Source organism: Penicillium samsonianum (genome assembly GCF_028829775.1).
Source record: "Penicillium samsonianum strain IBT 33392 chromosome Unknown utg000002l_segment0_segment0, whole genome shotgun sequence".
In the NCBI taxonomy this organism is placed as follows: Eukaryota; Fungi; Ascomycota; class Eurotiomycetes; order Eurotiales; family Aspergillaceae; genus Penicillium; species Penicillium samsonianum.
The window spans coordinates 1,329,150-1,352,914 of NW_026643260.1; the positions used below are offsets into that span (position 1 = coordinate 1,329,150).

The following is a 23,765-nucleotide window of genomic DNA, read 5'->3' on the forward strand; positions in this document are numbered from 1 at the left end:
TTCTAGAGTAAAAATAAGCTTAAACGTCTGAGTTTGAACCAACCGGAGTAAGATTGGGCCCTGTCGGAGACATTACATAAGCATTTTTATATGCCGAGGGATTCCCGAGATTCGGAAATTCGGGCCCTAGTTCAACCGGGTGGATATCATTCGGCGACTTTTTATATTTTTTTACAGGGCCATTTTGGCTACACGCCTTGACAAATGGACCCCTGTGTCAAAATTGGGATGATTTTATGGCGGAATATTAAATTCCGTGGATCTTTCCCGATTTCCTCGCCTCCAAAATCAGATGGTAATGCATATCAAAAAATTTCGATGATAAATCAATCTTCAACTTCCCCACTGTAGATCAGTACATAAATGAAGCCAGTACACCCCTGCAAGATGGAATTATTCAAACATATAATAATATTCATACCTGAATACCATCAAAATGACCTGGCCTGACGTCTCCGCTAAGCCCGCCGAGGGCATCTCATACTACACCCCTGCCCAGAGCCCTCCGGCAGGCACAGCTCGCAATCCCCAAACGAGCGGAAAGCCCATTCCCAAGCTTTTCAAGCCTCTCACCATCAGAGGAGTGACTTTCCAAAATCGCCTTGGGGTATGCAATTCCCCCCAATCTCCTACATAATCACACAGCTAACAATAACCCTCCAGATGGCACCCATGTGCCAATACAGTGCCGATGATGGCCACATGACCGCCTGGCACTTGGCGCACTACGGTGCCATTGCCCAGCGCGGCCCAGGAAACCTGATCATCGAAGCAACCGGTGTTGTCCCCGAAGGCCGCATCACGCCCGGGTGTGTAGGCCTCTGGAAGGACTCGCAGATCGCGCCAATCAAGCAGGTCGTTGAATTTGCGCACAGCCAAGGCCAGAAAATCGGTATCCAGCTCGCACACGCCGGCCGCAAGGCTTCGACCGTGCCTCCTTGGCTCGGCGGTGTTGTCGCCAACAACTCCGTCGGCGGTTGGACCGATAACGTCAAGGCTCCCAGCGCCATCCCCTTCTCTGAGGGTGATCCTATCCCCATTGCCATGACCCAGGATGATATCGCCGAGGTCAAGACTGCCTGGGTTGCGGCTGTTAAGCGTGCTATTGCTGCTGGCTGTGATTTCATCGAGATCCACAACGCTCATGGATACCTCCTCTCGTCGTTCCTCAGCCCCTCTTCCAACCAGCGCACCGATAACTACGGTGGCAGCTTCGAGAACCGTATTCGTCTATCCCTGGAGATCGCTCAGTTGACCCGTGACGCTGCCGGTGACGATGTGCCCGTCTTCTTGCGTGTGTCGGCTACCGATTGGCTTGAGAACAGCATGCCGGATGAGAAGGGCTGGAAGCTTGAGGACACGGTTGAGTTTGCTCGTGCGCTTGCTGCGCAGGGCTGTATCGATCTGATCGATATCAGTACCGGTGGTGTGCACGCTGCTCAGAAGATTACTTCTGGTCCTGCTTTCCAGGTTCCTCACGCTGCTGCTGTCAAGAAGGCTGTTGGCGATAAGATGCTTGTTGCTGCTGTTGGTATGATCAACAACGGAAACTTGGGAGAGAAGATTTTGAACGACGATGATCTTGATGTCATTCTTGTTGGTCGTGCCTTCCAGCGCGATACTGGTCTTGCTTGGCAGTTTGCTAAGGACTTGGATGTTGAGATTGCCATGGCTGCACAGATTCGTTGGGGTTTCACCAGCTTCCGCAATGCGTCCGAGTATATTCAGCCCAACTCCATGAAGGCTTGCATTTTTGATTAGATTTAGATACACCAGCCGTTGACCGCCTTGTGGCTGGCTTGCATTGCATTATATAGACAGTCTTTTTTAAGCAATGAGAACAATGAGAATTGATATTCCGTTTCCGCTTCAGACCTGTGATTGACTACAAGAGAATGATCAGTAGAGACGATGAACTTCAGAAACGTGACGCATGTTAGCTTCGTCTGCCTCGAGATTTTCCTGTCGTCCATGTTCGTTGCCGCCTGTTCGTCGTCTTCATTTGTTCGAATACAAGGTGATCCAACAGATCCTAAGCAGAAAGCGCGGGTTTCCAAAGTCAGAGGCAACTTTTGGGTGGCTTGGACATCTAAAAAATACTATCGGAGTCATGTGAGAGATTATTCAAACCAAAAAATTGTAGTACTTACAATTTTGCGGCTCTCGGTCAAACTTGACATGGAAGGCTACCTTGAATTAAGTCATTGAAATGGATAATGTATTGGTTGAATTCTAACTAATCTAAAAATGAGCTGTGATTGGTTTTTTTTAATTGGAAACATGGTAAAGAGTGTTCTGTCTCGCTGAAACCTGATGACGCCTGGAGCTCCAATTCTATGACCCCTTCAGCGTACATCGAAAACCAGTTATATGGTTCTCAACGGACGCTGAAGAGGCCATAGAATTGCAGATCCGAACAATCACCAGGGTTGTCACCGAGATGAGGCGAAGTGATTCACCATCCAGAAAGCAACCATGGCCTCAACCAAAAAAAATCTCCCTGGTAGGACCCAGGGGATATAAAAAAAAACCAAGACGTCACTACCTCACTGAACACCCGCCCAAGGGTTGCGATCCCTCAAGGGAATTCCAGTTCAGCAGATTCGCCACGTACCCGCCGGGCTTTCAGCAAACGGTTGCGACCCGTGATGCATCGGCCTCGTGCTGGAAGGATTTCTCGAACGCTTCCTGGAGCGCTGGACTCGGATCTAGGTCCAGACAGGTTCCAGGTCTCCACTTGGTGTTACCCGCAGGTGTAAACCTTGACTCGCTCCGTGCTCGCTTGGGCATCGGGAACATATTCTGATGTTTCGCAAGCGGTTCCATAAGGGGGGCGTTGCGGCTGCTCCTCTGGTATCCCGACGTTGCTACTCCAACAAAGCGAAAGAAAGGTTGATCATTGCTTTAACCCGGGATCGGATTATTCGGCACAAAGAACATCCTCAACAGATGTCGGCAGGTTCGGACCAGCACGGGAACTGATCCTCTCCCATACCTTCCATCATACAGTACAGCCGGAAATCCCGTTGTCCCCCCCAAGGGGCCTGCGGGTTTTAGCAATAATGACTGTAGAAGTCGTAGCGATGGCCTCACAATCATGGATCCTATCGCATCAGCTCAGATCAACGATTTCTTTGGATTGGAACACAGGTTTTATCCCTGGTCCGCTCCTTGATCTCAAAACGATGCTCGGAACGTAAGAGTTGGGGGCTTCAGGTACCAGACGAATCTGGGCACACAAAATCCCCCTGAATCGATCTTAAGAAACAGCTTCGAATTTCCTCCCCAACCATGCCGCATGGAGCGAGCTTCCACCATGGCTACCCTAAGGCGTGCTGCGGGGACGTCCCGAGAAGAGCCAATTGGAGAGTAGTTCTAGGCATGGAGCTCAAGACGAAAAACTCTCATGGGCACCAAACCCACAAGAGGCGTCTAGGATCCCACCATTGACGCAGCGCCTCGAGGATCTCAAACAAATTGCGAGGGTTTCTCGGCGCGCATCTCGGATGGGAGCTTTCGACAATTGCCGAAATCGATCATTTCCCAGCAAAGAGGCGCAGCGAAAGGACGAACCCACCTTACTTTGCTGGTCAATCCTGATGACGACAATAGGGACAATCGATATAACTGGTCATAAGACCAGCGAAATCACAAAACGACGTCCACCAGCAGGTACTCCAGCGAGGCTCGGTTGGAGGGCAGGACAACCGAGGGTTCAAGGAAGTACCTTTTGATAAACGTCCCATCCCAGTGAGCAGCACAGCCGTTCAACGGGATGGTATGGTTGAGAGAACTCCTTCCCTATCCACGTGCAAAGAGCTGAATGGGAAACTCAAGGACCCGCTGCTTGGTGGATGAGGCCAAGCAGCTCTAGAGGAAGGAAAGAGGGAGGAGGGGATTGGAAGGATACTTATATTCGCTCGTGGACGCGTTCCAAGGTTGGCGCGTTTTTGTATTACCTAACCATTACCCCACCGCCCGACGCGTCCAACTTGACTTTTAGGGCTGTTCTCACTTCTGTCCTGTCACAGTCAACGTCATGTTGATTCTTCCAATGCTTTTCTGTTCCGATTCTTTTAGTCACAGATACCTGGTTCTCGTAGACCTCCGACCACAAGCTCCACAAAAATATCGGATCACAGATGGATCTCCAGAGCCTGGCCTGCATGTTAAATATCTGGAAATCAAGTAGTCTACTTTGTACAGAGGATATTGCAAATAGGTCATTGAGCTTATATATCATCCATTTTTTTCTGTCCTTCGTCTTTTGTTTTCTGTCTTTTGTTTTCTTGTGGCCACTTGCGATCAACTTCATTTCAGTGGTTTATGGCTTCTTCAAGGTCCAGTCAGAATGATTATTATGGTTTTCGGTGTACGCAGAAGGGACCATATCACCGCAGCTCCAGGAGGCTCACAGGGGAAACAGCGAACACAATGTTTACCAAGGATTTGCAAGTGCTCCGAGTTTCACGGAACATCCGGCGTTAGAGGTCAATCCAGAAGCATATTAGCATTATTCCACCTCCAAACAAGAAACACTTGCTCTAATAAAAACCACTCTCTGAGGATTTGAACAGCTCACGGCAAAATCTCCTTCCCCATCCAATCCCAACACCTCCCTCTCCCTCCTTTATCATCCGATGACAACCCCACAAGCACCTCCAACAGCTTTTCGGCCGCGTCGGCCGGCTCCAGCATTTCTCTTGTTCCCCAATACTCCTTGGTGAAATTCGTGTGCACAGTCCCAGGGTGCAGCGCCACAGCAATTGCCCTCTGCGCACTCTTCGAGCGCAAATGCAAATCAAAAGTCTTGGCCAATTGGAATACAGCTGCCTTACTTGCACGGTAGGAATACCATCCGCCAGAGGCATTGTCCGATATTGAGCCGACTCGAGCGGCCATCATCGCATAGATGGCATGCGAGGGCAGCCACAGCGGTCCTGGAGAGTCGATTGCAGAGCTAGCTTCTATTGTTGGAAATTCCGGAGCGGATTTCAATGGGACGAATGGGGAGAGATACTTCATGAGTAGCAAAGGGCCGAGGGAGTTGACTTTGAAGTTGTCCAGCGCATTGGCAGCGTCGATTTTACTAGGTGATTTTTCTGCATGCAAAACGCCGGGGATTGTTAATCCTAACCTGAGCGGTGTGTTCGGATAATCCTGGCGGATTGTGTCTGCCATTGCTGATATTGTAGGCTCATCTAGGGAGTTGGTTAGCCTTGTAGTGCCGAAAGGAATGTATTCCCGGGAATTGAGTTGCTTTCTTTACCTGTTACATCAACTTGGAGAATGCGGAGTCTCTGCTTTGCGTCTTTGGGCATACCCTTGCTTGACAGTAATCGTTGTTGGAGTTCATCGCAGTTCTTGCGGGCTGTTGCAATCACAGGGAGCTCGGTCCGGGATAGAAGCTGCTGTGCGAAGGCGAACCCCAGTCCTCGCGAGGCAGGGGTTACTAAAGCAAACCCATGATCTGCTGGTAACATGGCCCATTTGCTGAACCAGTATGTGTTGTTGTTCAAGTAGTGAGAGATGATGGAAGCAATTACAACATACCTAAGTAGAATTGCTGATGTTCGGCCTGCATATGACGTCACAAAGCATCGATTTAGGCTTCGATCTGATCTTCTGGGCTTCTACATCGTGAGGTTACAATGCAATTTGGAACTACAGTCAACCTGTCTGCACTCAATATTTATTATTTGCTTATTCTGAATTACCTGTTTATCTCCCAACGCTTCTCAAACACAACTAATCTACCTCAGCTCTTTCCCTCCAGACCAATAAAGAAGTCCCTACCAAACTCGTCACTGCTATCATTGAAACGAAGCTTCTTGTTGATTTTCTCAATCTTCTTCATGTCTTCTGGGCCCAGCTTGAAGTCACCTCCCAGGTTGGCCCTGATCCTCAGGGGTGTTTTAGACTTCGGCAGCACCGAGTGGCCCTGCGAGACTCCCCAAGCTGTGAAATCACACTACAGTCAGCACCATACAAACTACATTCGGGCAGATCACACTCACCAAGAGCAACCTGAGCGGCAGTTTTGTTGTACGGCTCGCCTATCTCCGCCAACACAGGGTCCTCGATCAGCTTCGCGGGCCCGCCCTTCTCACCATAGAGAGCGTTCTGGTTCCCAAACGGCGAGTAGTGCGTCACATGTATACCATTCTTTCGATGCCAATCTGTGAAATCACGCTGCTGCAGCCACGGATGACATTCCATCTGGTGCACAGCGGGAACGATGGAAGTATTCTTGATCAGGCGCTCCATCTCAGACTTGTCGAAGTTTGAGACGCCGATTGCCTTCGCCTTGCCGGTTTTCAGAAGCTGTTCCATTGCCGTGTACGTCTGCTTCGGTGTCAGCGCGCTTGGATTCATAGGTCAGGAAATGACAGTGCAGCATACGTCGACGATGTCGATATTCTCCATGATTGGCTTCCCATCCTTCTTCGGAAAGAGTTCCTCGCCTCTTTTCCAGGCCACGGGCCAGTGAATCAGAAACAGATCAACGTAGTCCATTCCCAAATCGTCCAAAGATTGCTGCAGAGCGGGGGCCACATCGTCTGGGTGGTGCTTGTTGTTCCATAGCTTAGTTGTGATGAAGATATCTTCGCGTGGGACGCCGCTTTTCTTGACCCCTTGGCCGACAGCCTGCTCGGTTCCGTAACTAGTATACAGTCAGTACTGTACATTGAGCTTGTCGCTCATCTCAGTCAGGAAGCAAGGCGGCTCACACGCGTGCAGTGTCGATGTGACGGTATCCTGCCTTGATTGCCTCTGCTACGGCATCCTCCTGTTCACTGGCATCCTGCCAGGTGCCGAATCCAATGGCTGGGATCTCGGCTCCGGTGTTCAACTTGAATTTTGTGGGCATATTGGATTGATTGATTTCAATGATTCAACAGCTCATGTCCAGCTCTACTTCGGGGAAACTCCAAAACACATCGAAAGATTGACACGATTCTCAAAGACATGTCAAAGTGACGTTTTCATATTTGTGGTTGTCCAGGTTGATGACGTGAAAATGACATCTTCGGGGTCTCGGTGTATCACTAAGGAGTGCAGGATATGAAGCCTAGGCATATGACACTTCTTCAGTTAGCGAGCTTAAGCCTTTTCCGACCCGCAGCTAGCTTTTCTCTATGTAGAATACCAATAAGCTGCCCGGGAATTGTGTCTACTAACACTATGGCCGTGGGTGCTGATCAGCTTTTGTGTGATGCCCTGCCTTCTACTAGCTCCAGACAAGCTCAACATCAACAGTCTTCACCGCTGATTGCTAGAGAAACCATACTGACTGTCATCTCGTGTTCGTGACGCTGCCGGCTCCTACCATCGAACTTGCTTTTGATACATTCTCACCGGCAACTCCACGCTATACTACCAAGCATGTTAGGATTCTGTTCGCCGATTACCCTTTTTTGAGCGCCCAACACTTGCATGTTGAGAATTTCTGCCTCCTGCAATCGGCCCTGTCCTTCATATGTTGACGTCATGAGTAAGGTGCTCCAGAGGCCTTCGCCCAACAGCCTTTTATGGTTGCTGAATATTTGATGCCCAAGCTCTTCGGCTTCTTGCAGACAGTCGCAATACCAGTATACGATGCCAAGTTGGTCACACAACTCACCGTTTGCATGAAGCATGGAAGGCACTCGGTGGAAAGATTACCAAACAGACCAGGTCATCTCCACCGTTGGAGTGGTATGTATTGCTGCATTGATGTATCTCTAACCATCCCTTCTTTGTTAGTGAGGACCGGCCATTCCACATGCAAATACAATTTCCCTTCACCATACATCATACCCACTCCAACTCTCGGCCCAGTTATTTCGCCGATGTTTGATGCCAAGACAAACAACGCCAAAGGTCGTACGCGTCTACCGTAGCTTAGCGCTTTCGTTTATATAGCGAGCTCCACCCGCAAATTTTTTTCTTTCTTTCTACATCGCTCGGAATTCTCCAGCTCTCACTTATTTCTTTTGTTTTTCTTTTCTCAGCTTGGACTGTGTCTAATGATGGCACACACTCCGGCTGTGCTCAAAGCCTGAGGTTAATCTCAGCGCTGCGAATAATGCTCAGTTTCGGTATTTCCCAAAAGGTAAGGAAAATCTTTTTGCTTTCCCAACCCCAAACCCCCGGGGATGATTATATTATAGACATGCAAAGGCATTCCTCAATCAGAAGATCCATGTTGAATCTGTCATACTTTTAAGTTTCAGCCTTGTCTGACCCATCACAACCACATCATTACTTTATAAGCCATACATTGAGTGATCTTTGACTAACAATCTCTCGCTCAGGTAAATCACACTTGGATTCAATCCCTTCCCTCCATTGCGGCTGTTGCCTAGCATGAAGAAATCTTGAACGAACGGGCGGACATAACGTACCCATTTCCCTTCATCCAACAAAACCAGAGCGTACAAACTCTGTGGGTGTATGGGAAGTGGATTACTTGTTGAGAATTCGTCACCTGAACCATTGCCCTTGTCACAATTATTTCATGTCGCATCGACAAGTTGAGACCAGCATTTCTAACAGAAATTCTAGGTAATTCATCACTCGTCTTTCTTTGCCCTTCCTCAACATGGACATACCTATCATGATGAATGTGTTATTCACACTGTTGGACTTGGACCTTGTGTCCGGGAATGAACATTTATACAAAAATCTGATTTAATGAGGTATGTATCTCCTATCGATCGGATAAATGGTATTTCATGCTGACTGACTTGAAGCCTGATTTAGTTGCCATGTCTTGATTTCGCTTTTGACTCATGCTTTTTGCTTGAATGCCATCGCTGACTCGACATAAGTGAACAAATAGGAATACCCCAAGTAGACCATTTGGCTCGTTGACCGTGAGTTTACTCTGCTTCCATTCCCTGTCTCATTGCATGATGAATACCAATATACTGTTCTATCTCTGAACTATCATGTCGATAAACTATTTTCACCTTGGAGAACTGATCTTTTTCCTTTGACTGCCATCATTTCACTCACCTTGAGATATGATCAATTGCTAATATGCATTACAGGAGCCATTGGTCATTTTATAATAGTTTAATATCAAATAATTTTTTCTTCTTGAACACTTTGCCATTCATTTCTTCGGGCTTGTCCTTTGATCTCTCGTAGCCATTCCGTACATCCTTTCCTAGACACCATTCCCAATACCTCTTGCTACCCCCATGCTGATTGGCATTTACCTACTCGACAAACAAACCATGCTTCTTGTGCCATTCCTCAAGACTATCTTCACCATACACCTCGTGTACACTCTTCTTTCCCTCTGGCCACCGCGCCCACGCCGGCTTCGATCCCTCCATGATGCACACCATCTCGCCAGGCACAGGCAACTCCGTATCGATTGCAGAGGCAAAGGGATGAATCAATTCAGGCCAGTGATGGTCCCAAACCCACAGCATAGTACTGCAATTCGAGCAGAAGTTCCGCTCGGAGGAGCACAGCTTTTCATCCGGTGTGCCGCGGTCTTTGATTGCAGTGTATTTCCTAGTCATGACGTAAGTACATGTGGATGAGAATGTTATTTGCGTATTCCAGGTATGGAATGACAGTTTCTCGAGGATCCTGTGCTCAGAAGTGAAACCGAGTGGATATGAATGGGTCATACTTGATCAGATCTTTGCCCTTGATGATATCCAGGCTATCGGCGATGCCGCCGAGGTTCACAGCACCGAGATGTCCGCCTACTTTGCGGCAGATGCTGCAAGCACATAGCTGGTAGGGAACAGGTGTTTGGGACTGGAGAGTAAATTCGACGCCGCCGCATTGGCAGCTTCCTTCGAGGTTCCTATAGACTCGGTTAATATGCCTGTGCTGAGGATGAAAGGCAGTGTTGGTGAAAGTCCACGTACATAGGCATGATTTGGTGTGTTTGTTGGATAAGCTAATGGTCAGTAAGAGTATAATCAAATCGATGTAGGTGACCTCGGGGGTTCGTGGAAGTTTGGGATTATCCAGAGTTAAGAGGTGGTACTCGATATATATACATCCACCACCGAGAGGGGAACTCGAAAACAAAACCAACAAAACGAGCAAACAGTACAGGTCTCGTATGACTAGAGGACGTGTCTAACGCCACTTACTATATTTTCCATCAATAAACCTATATCCGAATGCCCGAGTCCTGTTCTCTAGACGCCAGGTTGATCTCATGCATCATCGACCGTATCCTATAGTTGTGATTGGCTGAATAGGTGTTTGTCTAGTTTGTCCTGTTTGTTTCTCGGAGGTTTGGATTCGCTTTCGCCGACTGATGCTCACCTCGTTGAGCTACATTCTCGTCTGTATCAAAGCAAAATCCTGTTGTGTTGATTTTCAGAGCGGATATATACTCAATCTTGCTGAAGATGAGTTTCGGTGCCCCCGGCGGTGGATCGGTGAACTACAAGCCATCACCGTGAGTTTGATTATTCCAAGCGCGCATATTTCCGCCTGCGACATGTTGTCTAGCGAAGGAACGAGATTGTATCTCATGCTTTACACAATTGCTGACCCAATCGAACCGTCTGCAGACCCGAGCGCGGTAGTTTTCCTCTTGATCACGAAGGTACGCCAGACCGCAACCACACAGCCCATATCCCGAAGGAATTTGGCAAGACCAGCAAAGACAATGGAGCTAATTATAATCTGGGACAATGCAGGGGAATGCAAGCACATTATTTCGGGATATCTGAAGTGTATTAAAATGAACAAAGGCACCAACGACGAGGCGTGTCGCAAATTGGCTAAGGAATACCTTGCCTGCCGAATGGACAAGTAGGTCAGCCCAATACGTGGATGCACCAGATATCGCCATCAGAGGAGGAATTGTATTCGTGATGAATGTCGGAGCCAAATGCTGATCGAAACAACTTGTGATTAGGAACCTCATGGCGCCGGATAACTTCGAGAACCTCGGGTTAGTGTTTAAAGATGGCGAAGGGAAAGGACAGCCTCCAGCTACACCCGCTACAGGCGCAGCAAATCCAGAACAGAAGAGCTGATATGGGACTGCGAGACGTTGGATGATATTGTATGATATGGAAGAGTGGTGCTAGTCCGTGATATTCGGGTAGTGCTGGCATTATTCAAGGCGTTGCACATAAGAAAATGTATTTGGTACCTATTCAACTCATGAAACATGTAAAAATGATCTGTGTAAATGAATTCGCATCGAAATTGGCAAAATCATACTAATCTGAACGAACCATGGTGACCATTGTTGGCTATCACCATATGCGGTTCCCCGCATGTGAAACCCATTCCGCCCGGCCACTCTTACAATCTCCAACTCCTCTACGGAGCCCCAAGCCACCAAATGTCATCGATAGCCCGGCCACCAGACCCGTGCCTCGTGGCAATTATTCTCATTGTGCGCTCTCGTACCGGCCCCCGTCTCGTCTTCCATTACCCCCCAATCCCCTCAGCGAAAGCCGCATCAAAACCACCACCAGGGGCGGCCGGCGCGTCTCGCGCACCCGCACACGATCAAAGAATACCGATTCGAGCTCGAGTTCCGAGAGCGGCCTGAGCTCCGACGAAGACGAGGATGAACGGGAAACCCAGAGCCATGCTGGTGGGAGTTCCGTGCTAGCGGGTCGCCGCGCTAGCAACTTCGGCATCGATGATCATCTCCCCGCTGCTGCATCGCCTGCTGCTGGTGAGCCTCAGCGCCCTGGGTCGCTAGGCTCTGGGCGCGGCTCTTCGGCTCGGAAAAGGGCTGCAGGCACCGATCAGGATCCTGACGACGATGCGGGGACAGCGTCTGATCGTCCTGATGATGGTCCTGGGAGTTCTAGGCCGCCTTGGGAGTCGCTTTTGGGTGTACCTGGGAGTGTGTGGGAGAAACTCCTTAGTCCGTCCCGGTCGTGGCATAAGCGACGTTTTGAGGTTGGGATCAATGATTTGGCGCTTATTGGTTGGCCGGTCTTTGTGCGCGAGGATGGCTCATGGCGCAAGCAACGACGCAAGAAGCAGAAGAAGCCTCGTGCTGAATGGGACGGTGGGGAGTTAGGTCACAATGATAGTTCTGAGGAGGGCAAGAAGGATGAGCGATTTGTTACTTCACCTGATTTGGGTGCTAGTGTTTCTTCTATCGCGGAGTCATTGACATCGCCAACAGACAGCAAGCGTGGGTCCACTAGCGGACGGCCTGGGAAACCAGATGAGCCGCTTGATCCAGAGGACAAAGACCATATGACAATGTTCAATGTGGTTTTTGTTGTGGATCCTCCTTTGCTGGAGTATTCTATGCGCGTGAAGGAAATCTACGAGAATATCATCAAGAAATTCGCCAAGGCTCTTAAATGGGAACAGGCTCGCACTGACTATGTGTGGAAGGAGTCTCAACATATTCTGCAAGTGAGGAGAAGAGCACGAGAGACAAGTATGTTTCCTGCTAATAGCCATCCTGCTCGAGCTGACAATGATACTGGACAGAAACATCGACCCATAATCTTTACTCCGAATTGATATCTCAGTCTTCTCTAGCTCGAGCTATCTACACAGTCTATAGCAGCATATCGGCATCGAAAATCGCATCCGTATCGCTCAGCCCGGATGTTTCTATCTCGCTCCAGATCCCACCTTTGACCTCTACACCATACCTTACTGGTCCTATGGATAAAGCATACCCAGGCTTATGGCTCACGACAGCAGATAGTGCAACCCCTGTCGACGATCCAAGTGCAGATGAAAGCAACACGCCGCATCAGGTCCTGGCAAAGCACTTTGCTCTACTTCTGTTAGACAGCGAAGCTGCCATTGTTAAGGATGTCGAAGCGTCTGGGGGAGCGCTTGCCCCCGCACTTGCGCATTATATCCGATGCTCTAAGCCAACCAAGTCATTTGCGCAAATATCAGTATCATCGGGAATTCCACTATCCCATATCCAGATGCTGTCGAGTCATCTTGTGTACTGGCGTCGTGCTCGCGCCATCCCTCCCATCCACCAACGAGACACATATATCGTCTCTCCAAACTGTGACTTGAGCAAGCTTGAAATAGCCACCATCGCTTATCAGACAGCATTCCCAACATACCCTAGTTTGCCCAAAATGCTTTCCACTCTCAGTGGCACCCCTCGCCCTTATAGCAACTTCATCCCCAGCAAAGACCACAAGGAGATATATTTCAATATTCTGGCCTGGCTACTGCGCGGCGGCTGGGTTACCCAGCTCCGCACTTTCGCGCGCATCAAAGTCTCGCCCGATGTCAAAATGGCTGTGGAGATGGCGCTGCGCAAGGAGGAAGTCGAGCGATACCTGTCCAAGGGCAACTCAAACTCGATCTCGGTCGATGAGGACAGCGACTCTGATGATGAAAATGACGACGCCAACTCTTCCTCGTCCTCTTCGCTCGACAGCCACGGCAGCGGAGGTGAAACACCCACGCCCAGTCGACATGACCCACACGCCCAACTGCGCTCTTCCCACAAACTCCTCGATCAATCAACAGCTCTCCGGCTGTCCTCTTTCATCCCTTCCCCTCACCGCGCATCCCCACTCGAGTCCCGCTGGCTTGACGAAATCTTCTCCCGATTCCCCGACAAACCCAGAACCGTCCAGGGAGACGAAAACGCCAGCCCGGATATCGCGCCCAACGATAGCCAGGCCCTGCACAAGAAGTACTGGCCTGTCTTCCTCAAGTACTTCAATGGCTACGATGCCATCGAAAAGATCTCCGTGCGCGAGAATCTTAAGCGCAAGCTCGTCTGGCAGGTCCTTATGCGTCTGGGCTTGGTGACGGGTCCACTGGGCGCTATGGATCTCGATACGCGTGAACAGGTGTTGGTCAGTGTTCGGCATTGGTAGGTGGTGTTTTTCTGGAGTTGGTATGGAATATGGAACATGGAGTTTTCTCTAGCAGGACAATGATATCCCTCTTTTACATAGACATTCGTTTCCAAATGTCTTGTTTATATTTTCAGGTAAATCCTATTGGTATAGATCACGGACACCTGAGGCAGGTTATTTTCAGGGTAATACAGCCCGCGTATTCTGATTACATACCCACTCTCCTATTCCGATGGTTTCCGCGTGCCCTCAGCCCTAATCACTGCCGAAAGCACAACGTTTGAATATGGATTTATTAGGTGAAGGGTAATTGAGATGGTTCTTGTTCGAGTTATATACTTTAATTGGACTGATTGGTATCATTTTTATACAAATATACAAAAAGAGTGAGAGTGTTAGTATGTACTAGTAGCACTTGGGTAGCTCACGTGTTCCAAGGTTGGAAAGCATACAATTATATCACATTCTTTTCGTCGCACAATGATCAGCATGGCAGTCCTAGGTAATTTTTTTTTCTCACAGGGTACTATGTAATATAATATGTAATCCCTTCACTTGGCACCTTCAAATGTATTGATAGTATTACGTTTACCCCGAGGATTCCATCGCCGGCCCGTATATCCGAACAATTAACGGACTAACGGGCTGAAGATTATAGGATTTGGGAGGATTTCGGTTGTAGTTGGGAGTGTTTATACTAAAGTTTATACCAATATATGACGGTAGTATAATAGTATCATATTGATGCTATGATATTTTATACACATAAGTTTATATTCAAAAGAAAAGCTCGACTCTCCCATGTCAGATAATTCTATTGTGCGTCAATGGCCGGAGGGGCTCCGGTGGACCCCGCGATGTTCAAATGTACTTTGTATGTATTCTTGCTCCAAGTTGATGAGCCGAGGATTAGTATACGTATTCTGTTGTATTCTATGCAATTTCTATAGTTAGTACTTGAATAGAAGCTCGATCTATATAGTGAAAGGTCTTTGACGGAAGGTTTAGAACATGAAAGCCATAGTGTTATCCAATTGGCTGGACATTTGTTGCTTGAGACCTCAGAACCCTGAATATCGCCACTTTGACAGCTATTTTAATCATGGGTCGCCTGAGCTGTGGTTGTTATTGGGCCGACACCCTTTAAAGAAGCATGCGGCTCAATTATATGACTTTGAACAGATTCTTTGTTGGTTTCATAGACCATGTATAAAAGGTACCTGACTGCGGAGCGTGTTGACCTCGGCAAAGCAAATACATGAGCAGAAGTGGACATAGTATGTATAAGACAGGGTATTCTAGGAATTCATAGTGTGTTCATTATGCGTAGCGTAATAGGTATATAAGTACTATGAGAATATATGCCTCAATCGGCTAGTACAGACCCAGCTCCGAGATGCCCGATTACTTATGGATTGACCTAGACAAGGCAATCCGGACTTGAATTAGAAGTAATATATATGATATTCAAATAAATGAACCTTTGACAATTAAAATCAAAAGAAATCAGAGCAAAATCAGGAATAAAATCGTTTTATGCGAAATTCCACAATAAAAAAAACCCAATGTGCCCATTCAAATATTAATTACGTGTAAAGAAAAAACCCCGCTACCAGTTCTGCCCTGAACCAAATAATTTTGTGTCTTCTCTCTCTTCTCTCTTACATTTCTTCCCCCTCCGCATCGGGCTGTTTCTCCCTTCCTCTTCCGCGACTTCTTTATTCCCCTGCGGTACCTCTCCGTCTCAGAGAGAACCGAGTTACTTCATCTCTTCCACCCTTCCCACGTGCCGAATCGCGGTCCTCATTTTTCAAGGGTCTTTCGCAAATATTGTGCTTCGCATCCTTGTCAAGAATCGAATTCTAACAGGAATTACACCGCGTTCCTGTGAATCCGACTTGCACGACTCAGCGACTGAGCCCTTACAACCCTTTTCAGCCTGGCGACGTTGACAAGGCAGTGCCTTCGTAGCGTCCTCAGTGGGAATTTTTTCCTTACTACACCTTCCTCTTTGTTTCCTGACAACCTGTGTGCTCACAAGTCACGGCTGTTGAGATCACCCCTCCACACCGAGAAATCGACGGTCCATTTATCTATGCGATTTGTGATCTAGACGATCCTCTCAGCAGATACAACTCCTTCGATTGCCCTTTCGCGACCCGATACCCCCCGTGGTCCTTCTTCTCGCTTACGCACGAAATCGTCCTTTCGACACACAATTGAGAGCCTCTCCAAAAAGACGGGAAGCTGCAGATTAGTGGGGTCACAAGAAGCTGGAAACTTTCCCTTTCTTGATTTCCACTTTGCGCAGGTGCCATCTCGCCCCCAGTAGGCGTAGACTGAGATCCAGAGTCACCAAAGGTCGTCCGGTAAAATAAGCCGCACCTCAATTTTTCCCCCACACATTCGATCAGAGCTACGATAAGCTCTCAATACAACATGTCTACGTTTTCGTACGCACAAGCTGCCAAGGGCGTCTCCGGCACACCGACCCCGTCCAAGACACCATCAGAATCCGAGAAGACTGACTCCAAACCGGAGGAGCAGACCATCGCTGAGACTACAACGGATGAAGCACCAGCCCCCACTGAGTCTGAGCCCATCCAAAAATCCGAGGTAGTCGCAGAGGAGACCAAGGATGATGATTTCACCACTGTTACCAACAAGCATGCCGCTAAGACAAAGGCCATCAACTCTCGAACATCAAGCCCGAGCGTCCGCACAGGCTCAAAGTCGCGCAAGTCAAAGGAGGAAGATTCAAATACCTCCAACGGCACCGCAGATGCCACCGCTGAGAAGCTGGCTCCCAGTGAGGGACAGACCGAGAAGGCCGAAGGTGCCGCAGAGAAGTCCACTGAAAAATCCGAGGATTCCGAAAAAACCGCATCACCACCCAAGGAGCTGAAGGCTGCTCCTCTCCCGTCAGTCAACATCTGGCAACAGAGACGAGAGGCCCAGGATGCCAAGGTCAAGGCCGTCCCCAAGGCCGCCTCAACTAGCAAGGCTGCCTCCACTAAGGCCGCCTCGACTGCTGATGAGACCCAGCAAGACTCCAAGGCTGGTTCTAAGAAGAAGGGCGCCGATGGTGCACAGGAAGGTGCCAAGGACCGCAAGAAGACCGATGGAAAAGGACGCGATGCCGGATCAGTGCCCCCAGTAGAAGATGCTACTGCATGGCCCACTCCCCAAGTTGCGATCGGTGAAGAGAAGAAGAAGTCCCACGAAAAGACTGATAAGAGCCCCGTCATCCGACCACATGGAAAGGAAAAGTGGACTCCCGTTCCTTACGTCCCTACTGCTGTATTCAACACCCCGCTCCCATCTGCCGGTGGCCGTGGAGGTAGACGGGCCACTCGTGGTGGCCGGGACAGTGGCCGTGGAGCTCACGGTAATGGAGCCGCTGCCACCGACAAGGCTGCCTCTGGACAGGCCGCCCAAGGCGCAAAGCAGACATCTGGAGATCGCGGACGCCACGAGTCTGGCACTGGACGTGCCGCTTCTCTTCCCGCGCAATCGAGACGTTCCACAAGCACCGACGCCGTTGCCGCAGCTGATGCACGCAAGGCTTCCCAGGCACCTGAGCGCGGCCGTGGAGCTCGCAACGGAGAGGAGAACAAGCAGGTGAATGGTGGAGAGAACGCCCCCCGCCCTCAACGTGAGGGCAAGTCCTTTGGAAGAAACCAGGATGCCCGCGCAGGTGACCGCAACCAGAAGGGTGGAAACCTGGCTGTTGACTCGCAGGCTGCTGCCCGCAGCAACGACCGTCGCCTCGAAGCCGGATCCAAGTCTGCCGACCCCACCGGTTTCAACGAGTTCAACCGCGAACGTGGAGAGTTCCGATCCGAGCGTGGAGGTCGTGGATCTAACCGCGGCCGTGGTGGCGGTTACTCCAACTTCGGCGGCCAGAACGCCCAGTTCAATGCGTCTATGTCCAACAACTCATTCGCTGCGCCCAAGTTTGGCTTCAACGACCGTCAGCGGTCACAGCAGCATGGCCTCCCCAATGGATCGCAACAAGGAAACCGTATGCCCCTCCGATCGCCCTCTTTGCCCACTCCCGCAAACATGTACGGTGTTGTTTATCCTTTCCCAGGTGATATCAACACGATGTATGGCTACCCAGCTGTCAACTCCGCCCCGATGAGTGCTGTTCCATACCAGCAGCAATACGTTGAGCCGTTCTCGCTCATGAATATGCTCTCTATGCAATTGGAGTACTACTTCTCGGTTGACAACATGTGCAAGGACATGTTCCTTCGCAAACAGATGGATTCTCAAGGATTTGTGCCTCTGAACGTCCTTGCCAGCTTCAAGCGTGTCAGGTCCCTCACTGAGGACTTTGAGCTCCTTCGTCACGTGGCTCGTCAGCTCCGCAGCGTAGAGTGCCAAACTGGTGAAGATGGTGTAGACCGCCTGCGCCCCAGAGACAAGTGGCAGCAATGGGTCCTCCCCGTGGACCAGCGTGAACCTGCCGCCCAGCATGACGGTGCCGCCCCTGCTAGAAAGACTGATGAGAACACCCCCGTTCACAGCCACTCCGAGAGTGTTATCAACGGATCCGCTCCTCAGTTCGTTCCCAACGGTGTCGCCCATGATGCGAAGACTTCACTTTCGTCTACCGCTCCAGAGTTCATGCCCTCATTGCTACCCACCGCAGTGAACGAAATTGCCAATGTAGGATACCCCTGGAACCCCCCAACCTCCCCCGATGATTCGACAACGTCGTTATTTTCGTCGTCTTCGTCTTTCCCCATGGACTATTCATTTGTTGACCCTTCTTCCTCAGCGCGTGGACTAGATTCGCAAGCCGAACCCCCCTCCCCCTCTGATTTGGAACAGACGGTTGCCCCGACGAGGTAGGCCGAACTTTTTACATGAGCAATAATTTCTGTGAGGCACTGACTGACTGTATGAACAGCTTTGACGCAGATTGCTTTCGAAACCAAATCGGCGGTGCTGATTGGTTGATCAACAAGTCTTTTGCCGAAGCGCGTCAACTGGCGCCCAAGTCAAATGGGAAAGGCCGTTCGTCCACAGAAACGTCAATTTATGTCCCAAAAACTTTCAATATGTCTCGCAAAGAAACTTTCGATGGCCGTGGCCGACCGATGGCAAGAAGGTATAGCTTTGGAATGATCCAGCCCTACGAATTCTGGTCATTCAGCTTGACAAAAAATTTCGATTCGCATTTGTACAATGAATTTAGGCGTTCAGCCCTTGATGATCTTTTGACTCGACACGTTGACAATGGGTTCAACGAGCTCATGGAGTTTTATCGGAACTGTCTGCTTCACCGTCGCCTCATCCCTGACCTCGTGATGTACGACCTGGTCCATCTTTCACAAGATCAAACATTGGACTACCATACCCTCGTCTCTAATACGATCCATGAAACCATTGCCAGTGGAAAGATGAAACTACACAACCGGGGGAAAATCAGCAAATATTTCAATACCCAAGCCGGCAAGACGGCGGGAGAAAAGTTATCATGAGCCCTTTTGCATTTCTTTCTGAATTTTGCTTCTTCGCGACACGTTTCCTTCTACTGCTTGTTCATCTTTCATGACCGGCATTATTCCTCTTTTTTTGTCCAAAATGGTTTTTTTTGCATGCATATTCGCCAACTTTCCTAGAGTTCCAAGTGACCCCTTCATTGCAATAACGCGGTCTGGTTTCTCGGTCAACTCGAAACTTCGGAGTTTTCTCATCTCCTTTTTTCTGTTTAATTTTCATTGCTTTTTAGTCATGGGAGATTCTCAAAACGTTCTGGCGTCCGGGCATGATTTTACTGGCAGTCTCTCTTTCTTTCAATGCCTGCCGCTACGGTGTGCCGGGCCCTCAAAATTCGTTTTTTTTCCCACCCTTGACATAGATATTTCCACTACTTTTCTTGTTTCCTTCCTGAAGTTGTGGTTTTCTATTATTGATCCAGTCAATCTGCGATCTGGGCTTTTCATCGGCTCTGGATCTTAACAAGTATCAGCATGGCAATGACCCAGAAAAAAGCACATGTCTTACAAAAGTCTTGTCTGAGGTTATCTGTGTGTTTCGAGTTTCCTTCATGGTGCCAATCGGAGAAAATCAATCCAGCATATCTACATTGCCGATCTCTTCTTCCCTGGGTGACCGTCCAATTGGTCTACCCAGTTCTTCTTTGGACGGATTCTTTGAAGTGGATCGATCCGTTTCAGTGCTTAGTTCTTCTTGCTGGGGTTCCTGCACAGAATATTTTATTTTCTGTCCTTTGCTTTTTTTGCATAAACTGGGCTGAACAGGTCTTTGTGGAGTAATATGATGATATGATTGATATGGATACCGTGCGCTCCATGATATTAAGCTTGCCATGTAAGAGAATGTCAATTATAAGACGTGTCTCAAACTATGTACATAATGATATATCCATATAAAACAAGGATAGTCGGCCGTTTATGCGGCTTCTTTCCTTGACAACGTAAGAGCTTTAATAGTCTGATCTATTTGGACCAAGATGGTATTAGCGGTGTTATATGTAAAAACGCTCCGATGTGCATTTTGGATGTTCTTTTTGTATGCCCTTTTCGATGTCTTCTTAGGTGTATATGAAGGCAGTGAAAATCGTACTTTGTGCAGACGACCTTTCTATGTATAACCTTTGAATAAGGCCAGTCGAGTCTGATGGAAAGAGGTCGATGGTTCCTGCCTCAGGCAGACAGATCTTGCAACCAAACGGAGATCATTCAATTCCGATCCGGCTCTAGCAGCTCACTTTCCCCCCCCTAGCTCTGTTCAGCACACCCAAAACACTGTTGTTCTTTTCCTTTAAACCTCTTTACATTTAAACCCACCTCTTGATCAAGATGGAGGGCGCATCCCGCCAAACGTCAAGGCTACTCCGGCCTCGTGGCCAGAAACTCCTTCCCCAACGTCTCACACGAACCTCCGCAGTCAGCGCCACACCCTTCACCCAGATTCAACGACGGACACTGTCAAATTCTCCTCGGTCTCTCGCCCCAGAGTCCCTTCTCAACAGCTTCAGAACTGGTGGTCCATACAACGAGGGACCCACCAGCTATTTCTCCAACCGACAAACACTCCCCGCGAACACCGTTGTGCGCTTCGTGCCACAACAGACAGCATGGATCGTCGAGCGCATGGGAAAATTCGACCGTATTCTGGAACCCGGTCTTGCGATCCTTGTGCCGTTCCTGGACCGAATTGCCTACGTGAAGAGCTTGAAGGAGGCGGCTATTGAGATCCCCAGCCAGAACGCCATTACAGCGGATAATGTCACCCTTGAGCTGGACGGTGTGCTATATACGCGTGTTTTCAATGCATACAAGGCAAGGTGAGTGGTTTTATGCCGTTCTTGGCTGTTGCGTGGAATTGGACCAGTCGAAACAAAGCGAGTGCTAATACATCAATCGTCAATTATAGCTACGGAGTCGAGGACGCAGAATACGCTATTTCGCAACTCGCGCAGACGACTATGCGTTCCGAAATCGGTCAGTTGACCCTCGATCACGTTCTTAAGGAACGCGCCAATCTCAATACAAACATCACCAAGGCTATCAACGAGGCGGCCCAGGAATGGGGTGTCGTCTGTCTCCGGTATGAGATTAGGGATATCCACGCGCCGGAGGCGGTCGTTGCTGCCATGCACCGCCAGGTTACTGCTGAGCGCTCCAAGCGAGCTGAAATCCTCGAGTCTGAAGGTCAGCGCCAGAGCGCGATCAACATTGCCGAGGGTCGCAAGCAGTCTGTTATTTTGGCTTCTGAGGCTCTGCGCTCCGAGAAGGTTAACCACGCTTCTGGTGAAGCCGAGGCTATCAAGCTTAAGGCCGAGGCTACCGCGCTCGGCATTGACGCTGTTTCTCGGGCCATCGAGGAGGGTGGCGACAACGCTCACAGCGCCGTTGGTCTCAGCGTTGCTGAGAAGTATGTCGCGGCCTGGTCTAACTTGGCACGTGAGGGTACGGCTGTTGTTGTCCCCGGTAATGTCGGTGACATGGGTGGCATGATCGCCAATGCCATGGCTGTCTATGGTAAGGTCAGCGAGACGCATGCCCGGGGTTTGGCAAAGAAAACTCTTGGTGTCGAAGGCAACTCTCAGTCATCGGAGACGTCCCAAAACAGTAAAGTGCCGACCTTTTTTGAGGAACAGGCTGAGCAGAACACGCAGTCCAATGTCGCCTCGCAAACTGCCGAGGAGGGATTTGAGACGGTCGCCGGCGAACACAAGAAATAAGCGTCTATACTTCACCCAACCGAAACGAGAACGACGACTCCTCTCTTGATGTGATTTTAATTCCCTCCGCCCTTTTTCCTTTTTGTTCTGGCACCTCCACTCAGTCGGCTCCTTTGGTGTATGGGCTGGCTGTTTCCCACTCTGCTCTTCCACATTATTCTTGTATTGGGCTCTTTACATTTACCCACAACCTCCATCTCCATTTCTTACTTCTCCCACTCTTGCTGCCTGTTGTCTTCCCATTGTTTTCCGGCATTTCTTTAGGAGTCTTCCAAAACGCACGAGCTTCGCTGTGCATGTGATATCGAATTCGCCAAATGGGTTCCTGTATGTGTACATAAAGGAATTGTTGTTGATCAGAGAGCCCGTGAGGAAGGAGAATATCTCAATGTACAAGTATCAGTATCTATATTGCTTTCCAGGGATTGTAGGTCAGTTGTGAGACGTCGGATGTAAATTGTGTCAGATCAGCTCTTCGGTTTCATCACTGGTATGATCCTTGCGGATCTAAGTCGGGCTCTAGCATTGAATTATGCTACATCCATCCTTCCTCTTCTTCAAGGGCCGTCTACTGAATTTACTACGGATTATTATGGGGAAAATGGAGGTCACTAAAACAAGTGCATTGTTGACAGCTCTCAGTAAAAAGGTTACCGAATTCCTACATACTTAGTTCCAACCAAACACGAAGAGACAAAAAGGAAATAGAACAACGTACCTGAAAACGAATAGAATCAATCAGTAGAAACCGGAGATGCAGGAATAGGTTCAATATCAAACCTGATCTCAAGTGAGCAACTTTGATCCCAGGTTACAATCCTAGCAATATAATACGTACCTCTAGGAAAGATCTCCAAGACCAGATACACCGCGCACTTTCCAACGCGCGTACCCAGAAGAGCCTGGTACTCGGGGGTATTATACTGCCAGACCAGCGGTGCTCTACAGACCGGAGGCCAGGTGAGATCATTGCGCGAGGAATACAGAACCTCCTGCACAAACTCCCTAGTGTCGACATTGACGATATCACAAACATAGAAGTGTCGCAGAGACTGGGGCTCAGCAATCTCCTGCAAATGAGCCCGGGCAATCTGCGAAAACTGAGGCCCGTCAGTTCTGAACATCCCCTCGGCGATAATCAGTCCCCTTCCAACTAGGATGTCGTACACGTTCTCGCAGCCAGCAGCCCCGAGACCGCCCTCTGCGTAATTTTGCGCCAGTGTCTGGTTGTATATAGCCGCGTTCGGGTATCCCAGTGCGAAGGCATTCTCCGCAATCTGGAACGGGATGTTATGCTTGTTGGTGCGAATCAACCAGCGTGCGTCTATAAGGTCGGCTACGGTCAGGGTGCTGGGCTGAATTTGGCATGTGCGGTCTGTGGGGTCTTCGATCCATCGTTGTCGCATAGCGCCTTCGTCTTGGATCTCGCCGTATCGCCGGGCTGGGGTGGAAGTAGCTGGGGGTACGGCTAGAATGGTTGGAATCCCTGCGGGAGGATTTGGGGGAACCCAAGACTGCGCTGAAGGTGCCATACTGACGTATCAGTATCTTGCCGATCGATAATTTGAATGATGGGCTTGGGATACTGATCGAACGACGGTCTGAGTAGTGCCATATATAGTATGTGTCGGTATAGTAAGAAGACATGCAACAAAGGCAACAATGGCCTGGAAGAGAACAAGGACAAAGGCAATGTGGGCATCGTAGACGACTGAATCATAGAAGACTGCTAGTTTGAGAGTCTC

At 49.3% G+C, this 23,765-nt stretch overlaps 9 protein-coding genes across 9 annotated transcripts; 5 read left to right on the top strand and 4 right to left on the bottom strand.

Moving 5' to 3' along the window:
- Positions 1 to 436: 436 nt before the first annotated feature.
- On the top strand, positions 437 to 1,761 carry N7471_002353 (NADH:flavin oxidoreductase/NADH oxidase; the record flags this gene model as incomplete). The annotated part of the gene is made up of 2 exons (XM_057275073.1): positions 437 to 607; positions 664 to 1,761. The coding sequence occupies 2 exons, from the start codon at positions 437 to 439 to the stop codon at positions 1,759 to 1,761; spliced, it is 1,269 nt and encodes a 422-aa protein (XP_057139711.1).
- Positions 1,762 to 4,578: 2,817 nt separating this feature from the next.
- N7471_002354 (uncharacterized protein) lies at positions 4,579 to 5,483 on the bottom strand (the record flags this gene model as incomplete). Its single annotated transcript, XM_057275074.1, has 2 exons — positions 4,579 to 5,201; positions 5,270 to 5,483. 2 exons carry the CDS (start codon positions 5,481 to 5,483, stop codon positions 4,579 to 4,581), a joined length of 837 nt encoding a protein of 278 aa, XP_057139712.1.
- A 275-nt stretch (positions 5,484 to 5,758) lies between these two features.
- On the bottom strand, positions 5,759 to 6,871 carry N7471_002355 (aldo/keto reductase; the record flags this gene model as incomplete). The annotated part of the gene is made up of 4 exons (XM_057275075.1): positions 5,759 to 5,958; positions 6,018 to 6,345; positions 6,403 to 6,664; positions 6,732 to 6,871. 4 exons carry the CDS (start codon positions 6,869 to 6,871, stop codon positions 5,759 to 5,761), a joined length of 930 nt encoding a protein of 309 aa, XP_057139713.1.
- Positions 6,872 to 9,206: 2,335 nt separating this feature from the next.
- On the bottom strand, positions 9,207 to 9,883 carry N7471_002356 (GFA family protein; the record flags this gene model as incomplete). Its single annotated transcript, XM_057275076.1, has 3 exons — positions 9,207 to 9,510; positions 9,632 to 9,811; positions 9,876 to 9,883. The coding sequence occupies 3 exons, from the start codon at positions 9,881 to 9,883 to the stop codon at positions 9,207 to 9,209; spliced, it is 492 nt and encodes a 163-aa protein (XP_057139714.1).
- A 381-nt stretch (positions 9,884 to 10,264) lies between these two features.
- On the top strand, positions 10,265 to 11,133 carry N7471_002357 (coiled-coil-helix-coiled-coil-helix domain-containing protein). The gene is made up of 4 exons (XM_057275077.1): positions 10,265 to 10,420; positions 10,536 to 10,570; positions 10,665 to 10,779; positions 10,886 to 11,133. The coding sequence occupies exons 1-4, from the start codon at positions 10,371 to 10,373 to the stop codon at positions 11,004 to 11,006; spliced, it is 321 nt and encodes a 106-aa protein (XP_057139715.1). The 5' UTR covers positions 10,265 to 10,370; the 3' UTR covers positions 11,007 to 11,133.
- A 78-nt stretch (positions 11,134 to 11,211) lies between these two features.
- Positions 11,212 to 13,814, top strand: N7471_002358 (nitrogen permease regulator 3 family protein; the record flags this gene model as incomplete). Its single annotated transcript, XM_057275078.1, has 2 exons — positions 11,212 to 12,388; positions 12,442 to 13,814. 2 exons carry the CDS (start codon positions 11,212 to 11,214, stop codon positions 13,812 to 13,814), a joined length of 2,550 nt encoding a protein of 849 aa, XP_057139716.1.
- Positions 13,815 to 16,235: 2,421 nt separating this feature from the next.
- Positions 16,236 to 19,288, top strand: N7471_002359 (La domain family; the record flags this gene model as incomplete). The annotated part of the gene is made up of 2 exons (XM_057275079.1): positions 16,236 to 18,652; positions 18,715 to 19,288. 2 exons carry the CDS (start codon positions 16,236 to 16,238, stop codon positions 19,286 to 19,288), a joined length of 2,991 nt encoding a protein of 996 aa, XP_057139717.1.
- A 1,344-nt stretch (positions 19,289 to 20,632) lies between these two features.
- Positions 20,633 to 22,020, top strand: N7471_002360 (SPFH domain-containing protein; the record flags this gene model as incomplete). Its single annotated transcript, XM_057275080.1, has 2 exons — positions 20,633 to 21,120; positions 21,210 to 22,020. 2 exons carry the CDS (start codon positions 20,633 to 20,635, stop codon positions 22,018 to 22,020), a joined length of 1,299 nt encoding a protein of 432 aa, XP_057139718.1.
- Positions 22,021 to 22,754: 734 nt separating this feature from the next.
- N7471_002361 (uncharacterized protein) lies at positions 22,755 to 23,552 on the bottom strand (the record flags this gene model as incomplete). The annotated part of the gene is made up of 1 exon (XM_057275081.1): positions 22,755 to 23,552. The coding sequence occupies one exon, from the start codon at positions 23,550 to 23,552 to the stop codon at positions 22,755 to 22,757; it is 798 nt and encodes a 265-aa protein (XP_057139719.1).
- Between the last annotated feature and the right edge of the window lie 213 nt (positions 23,553 to 23,765).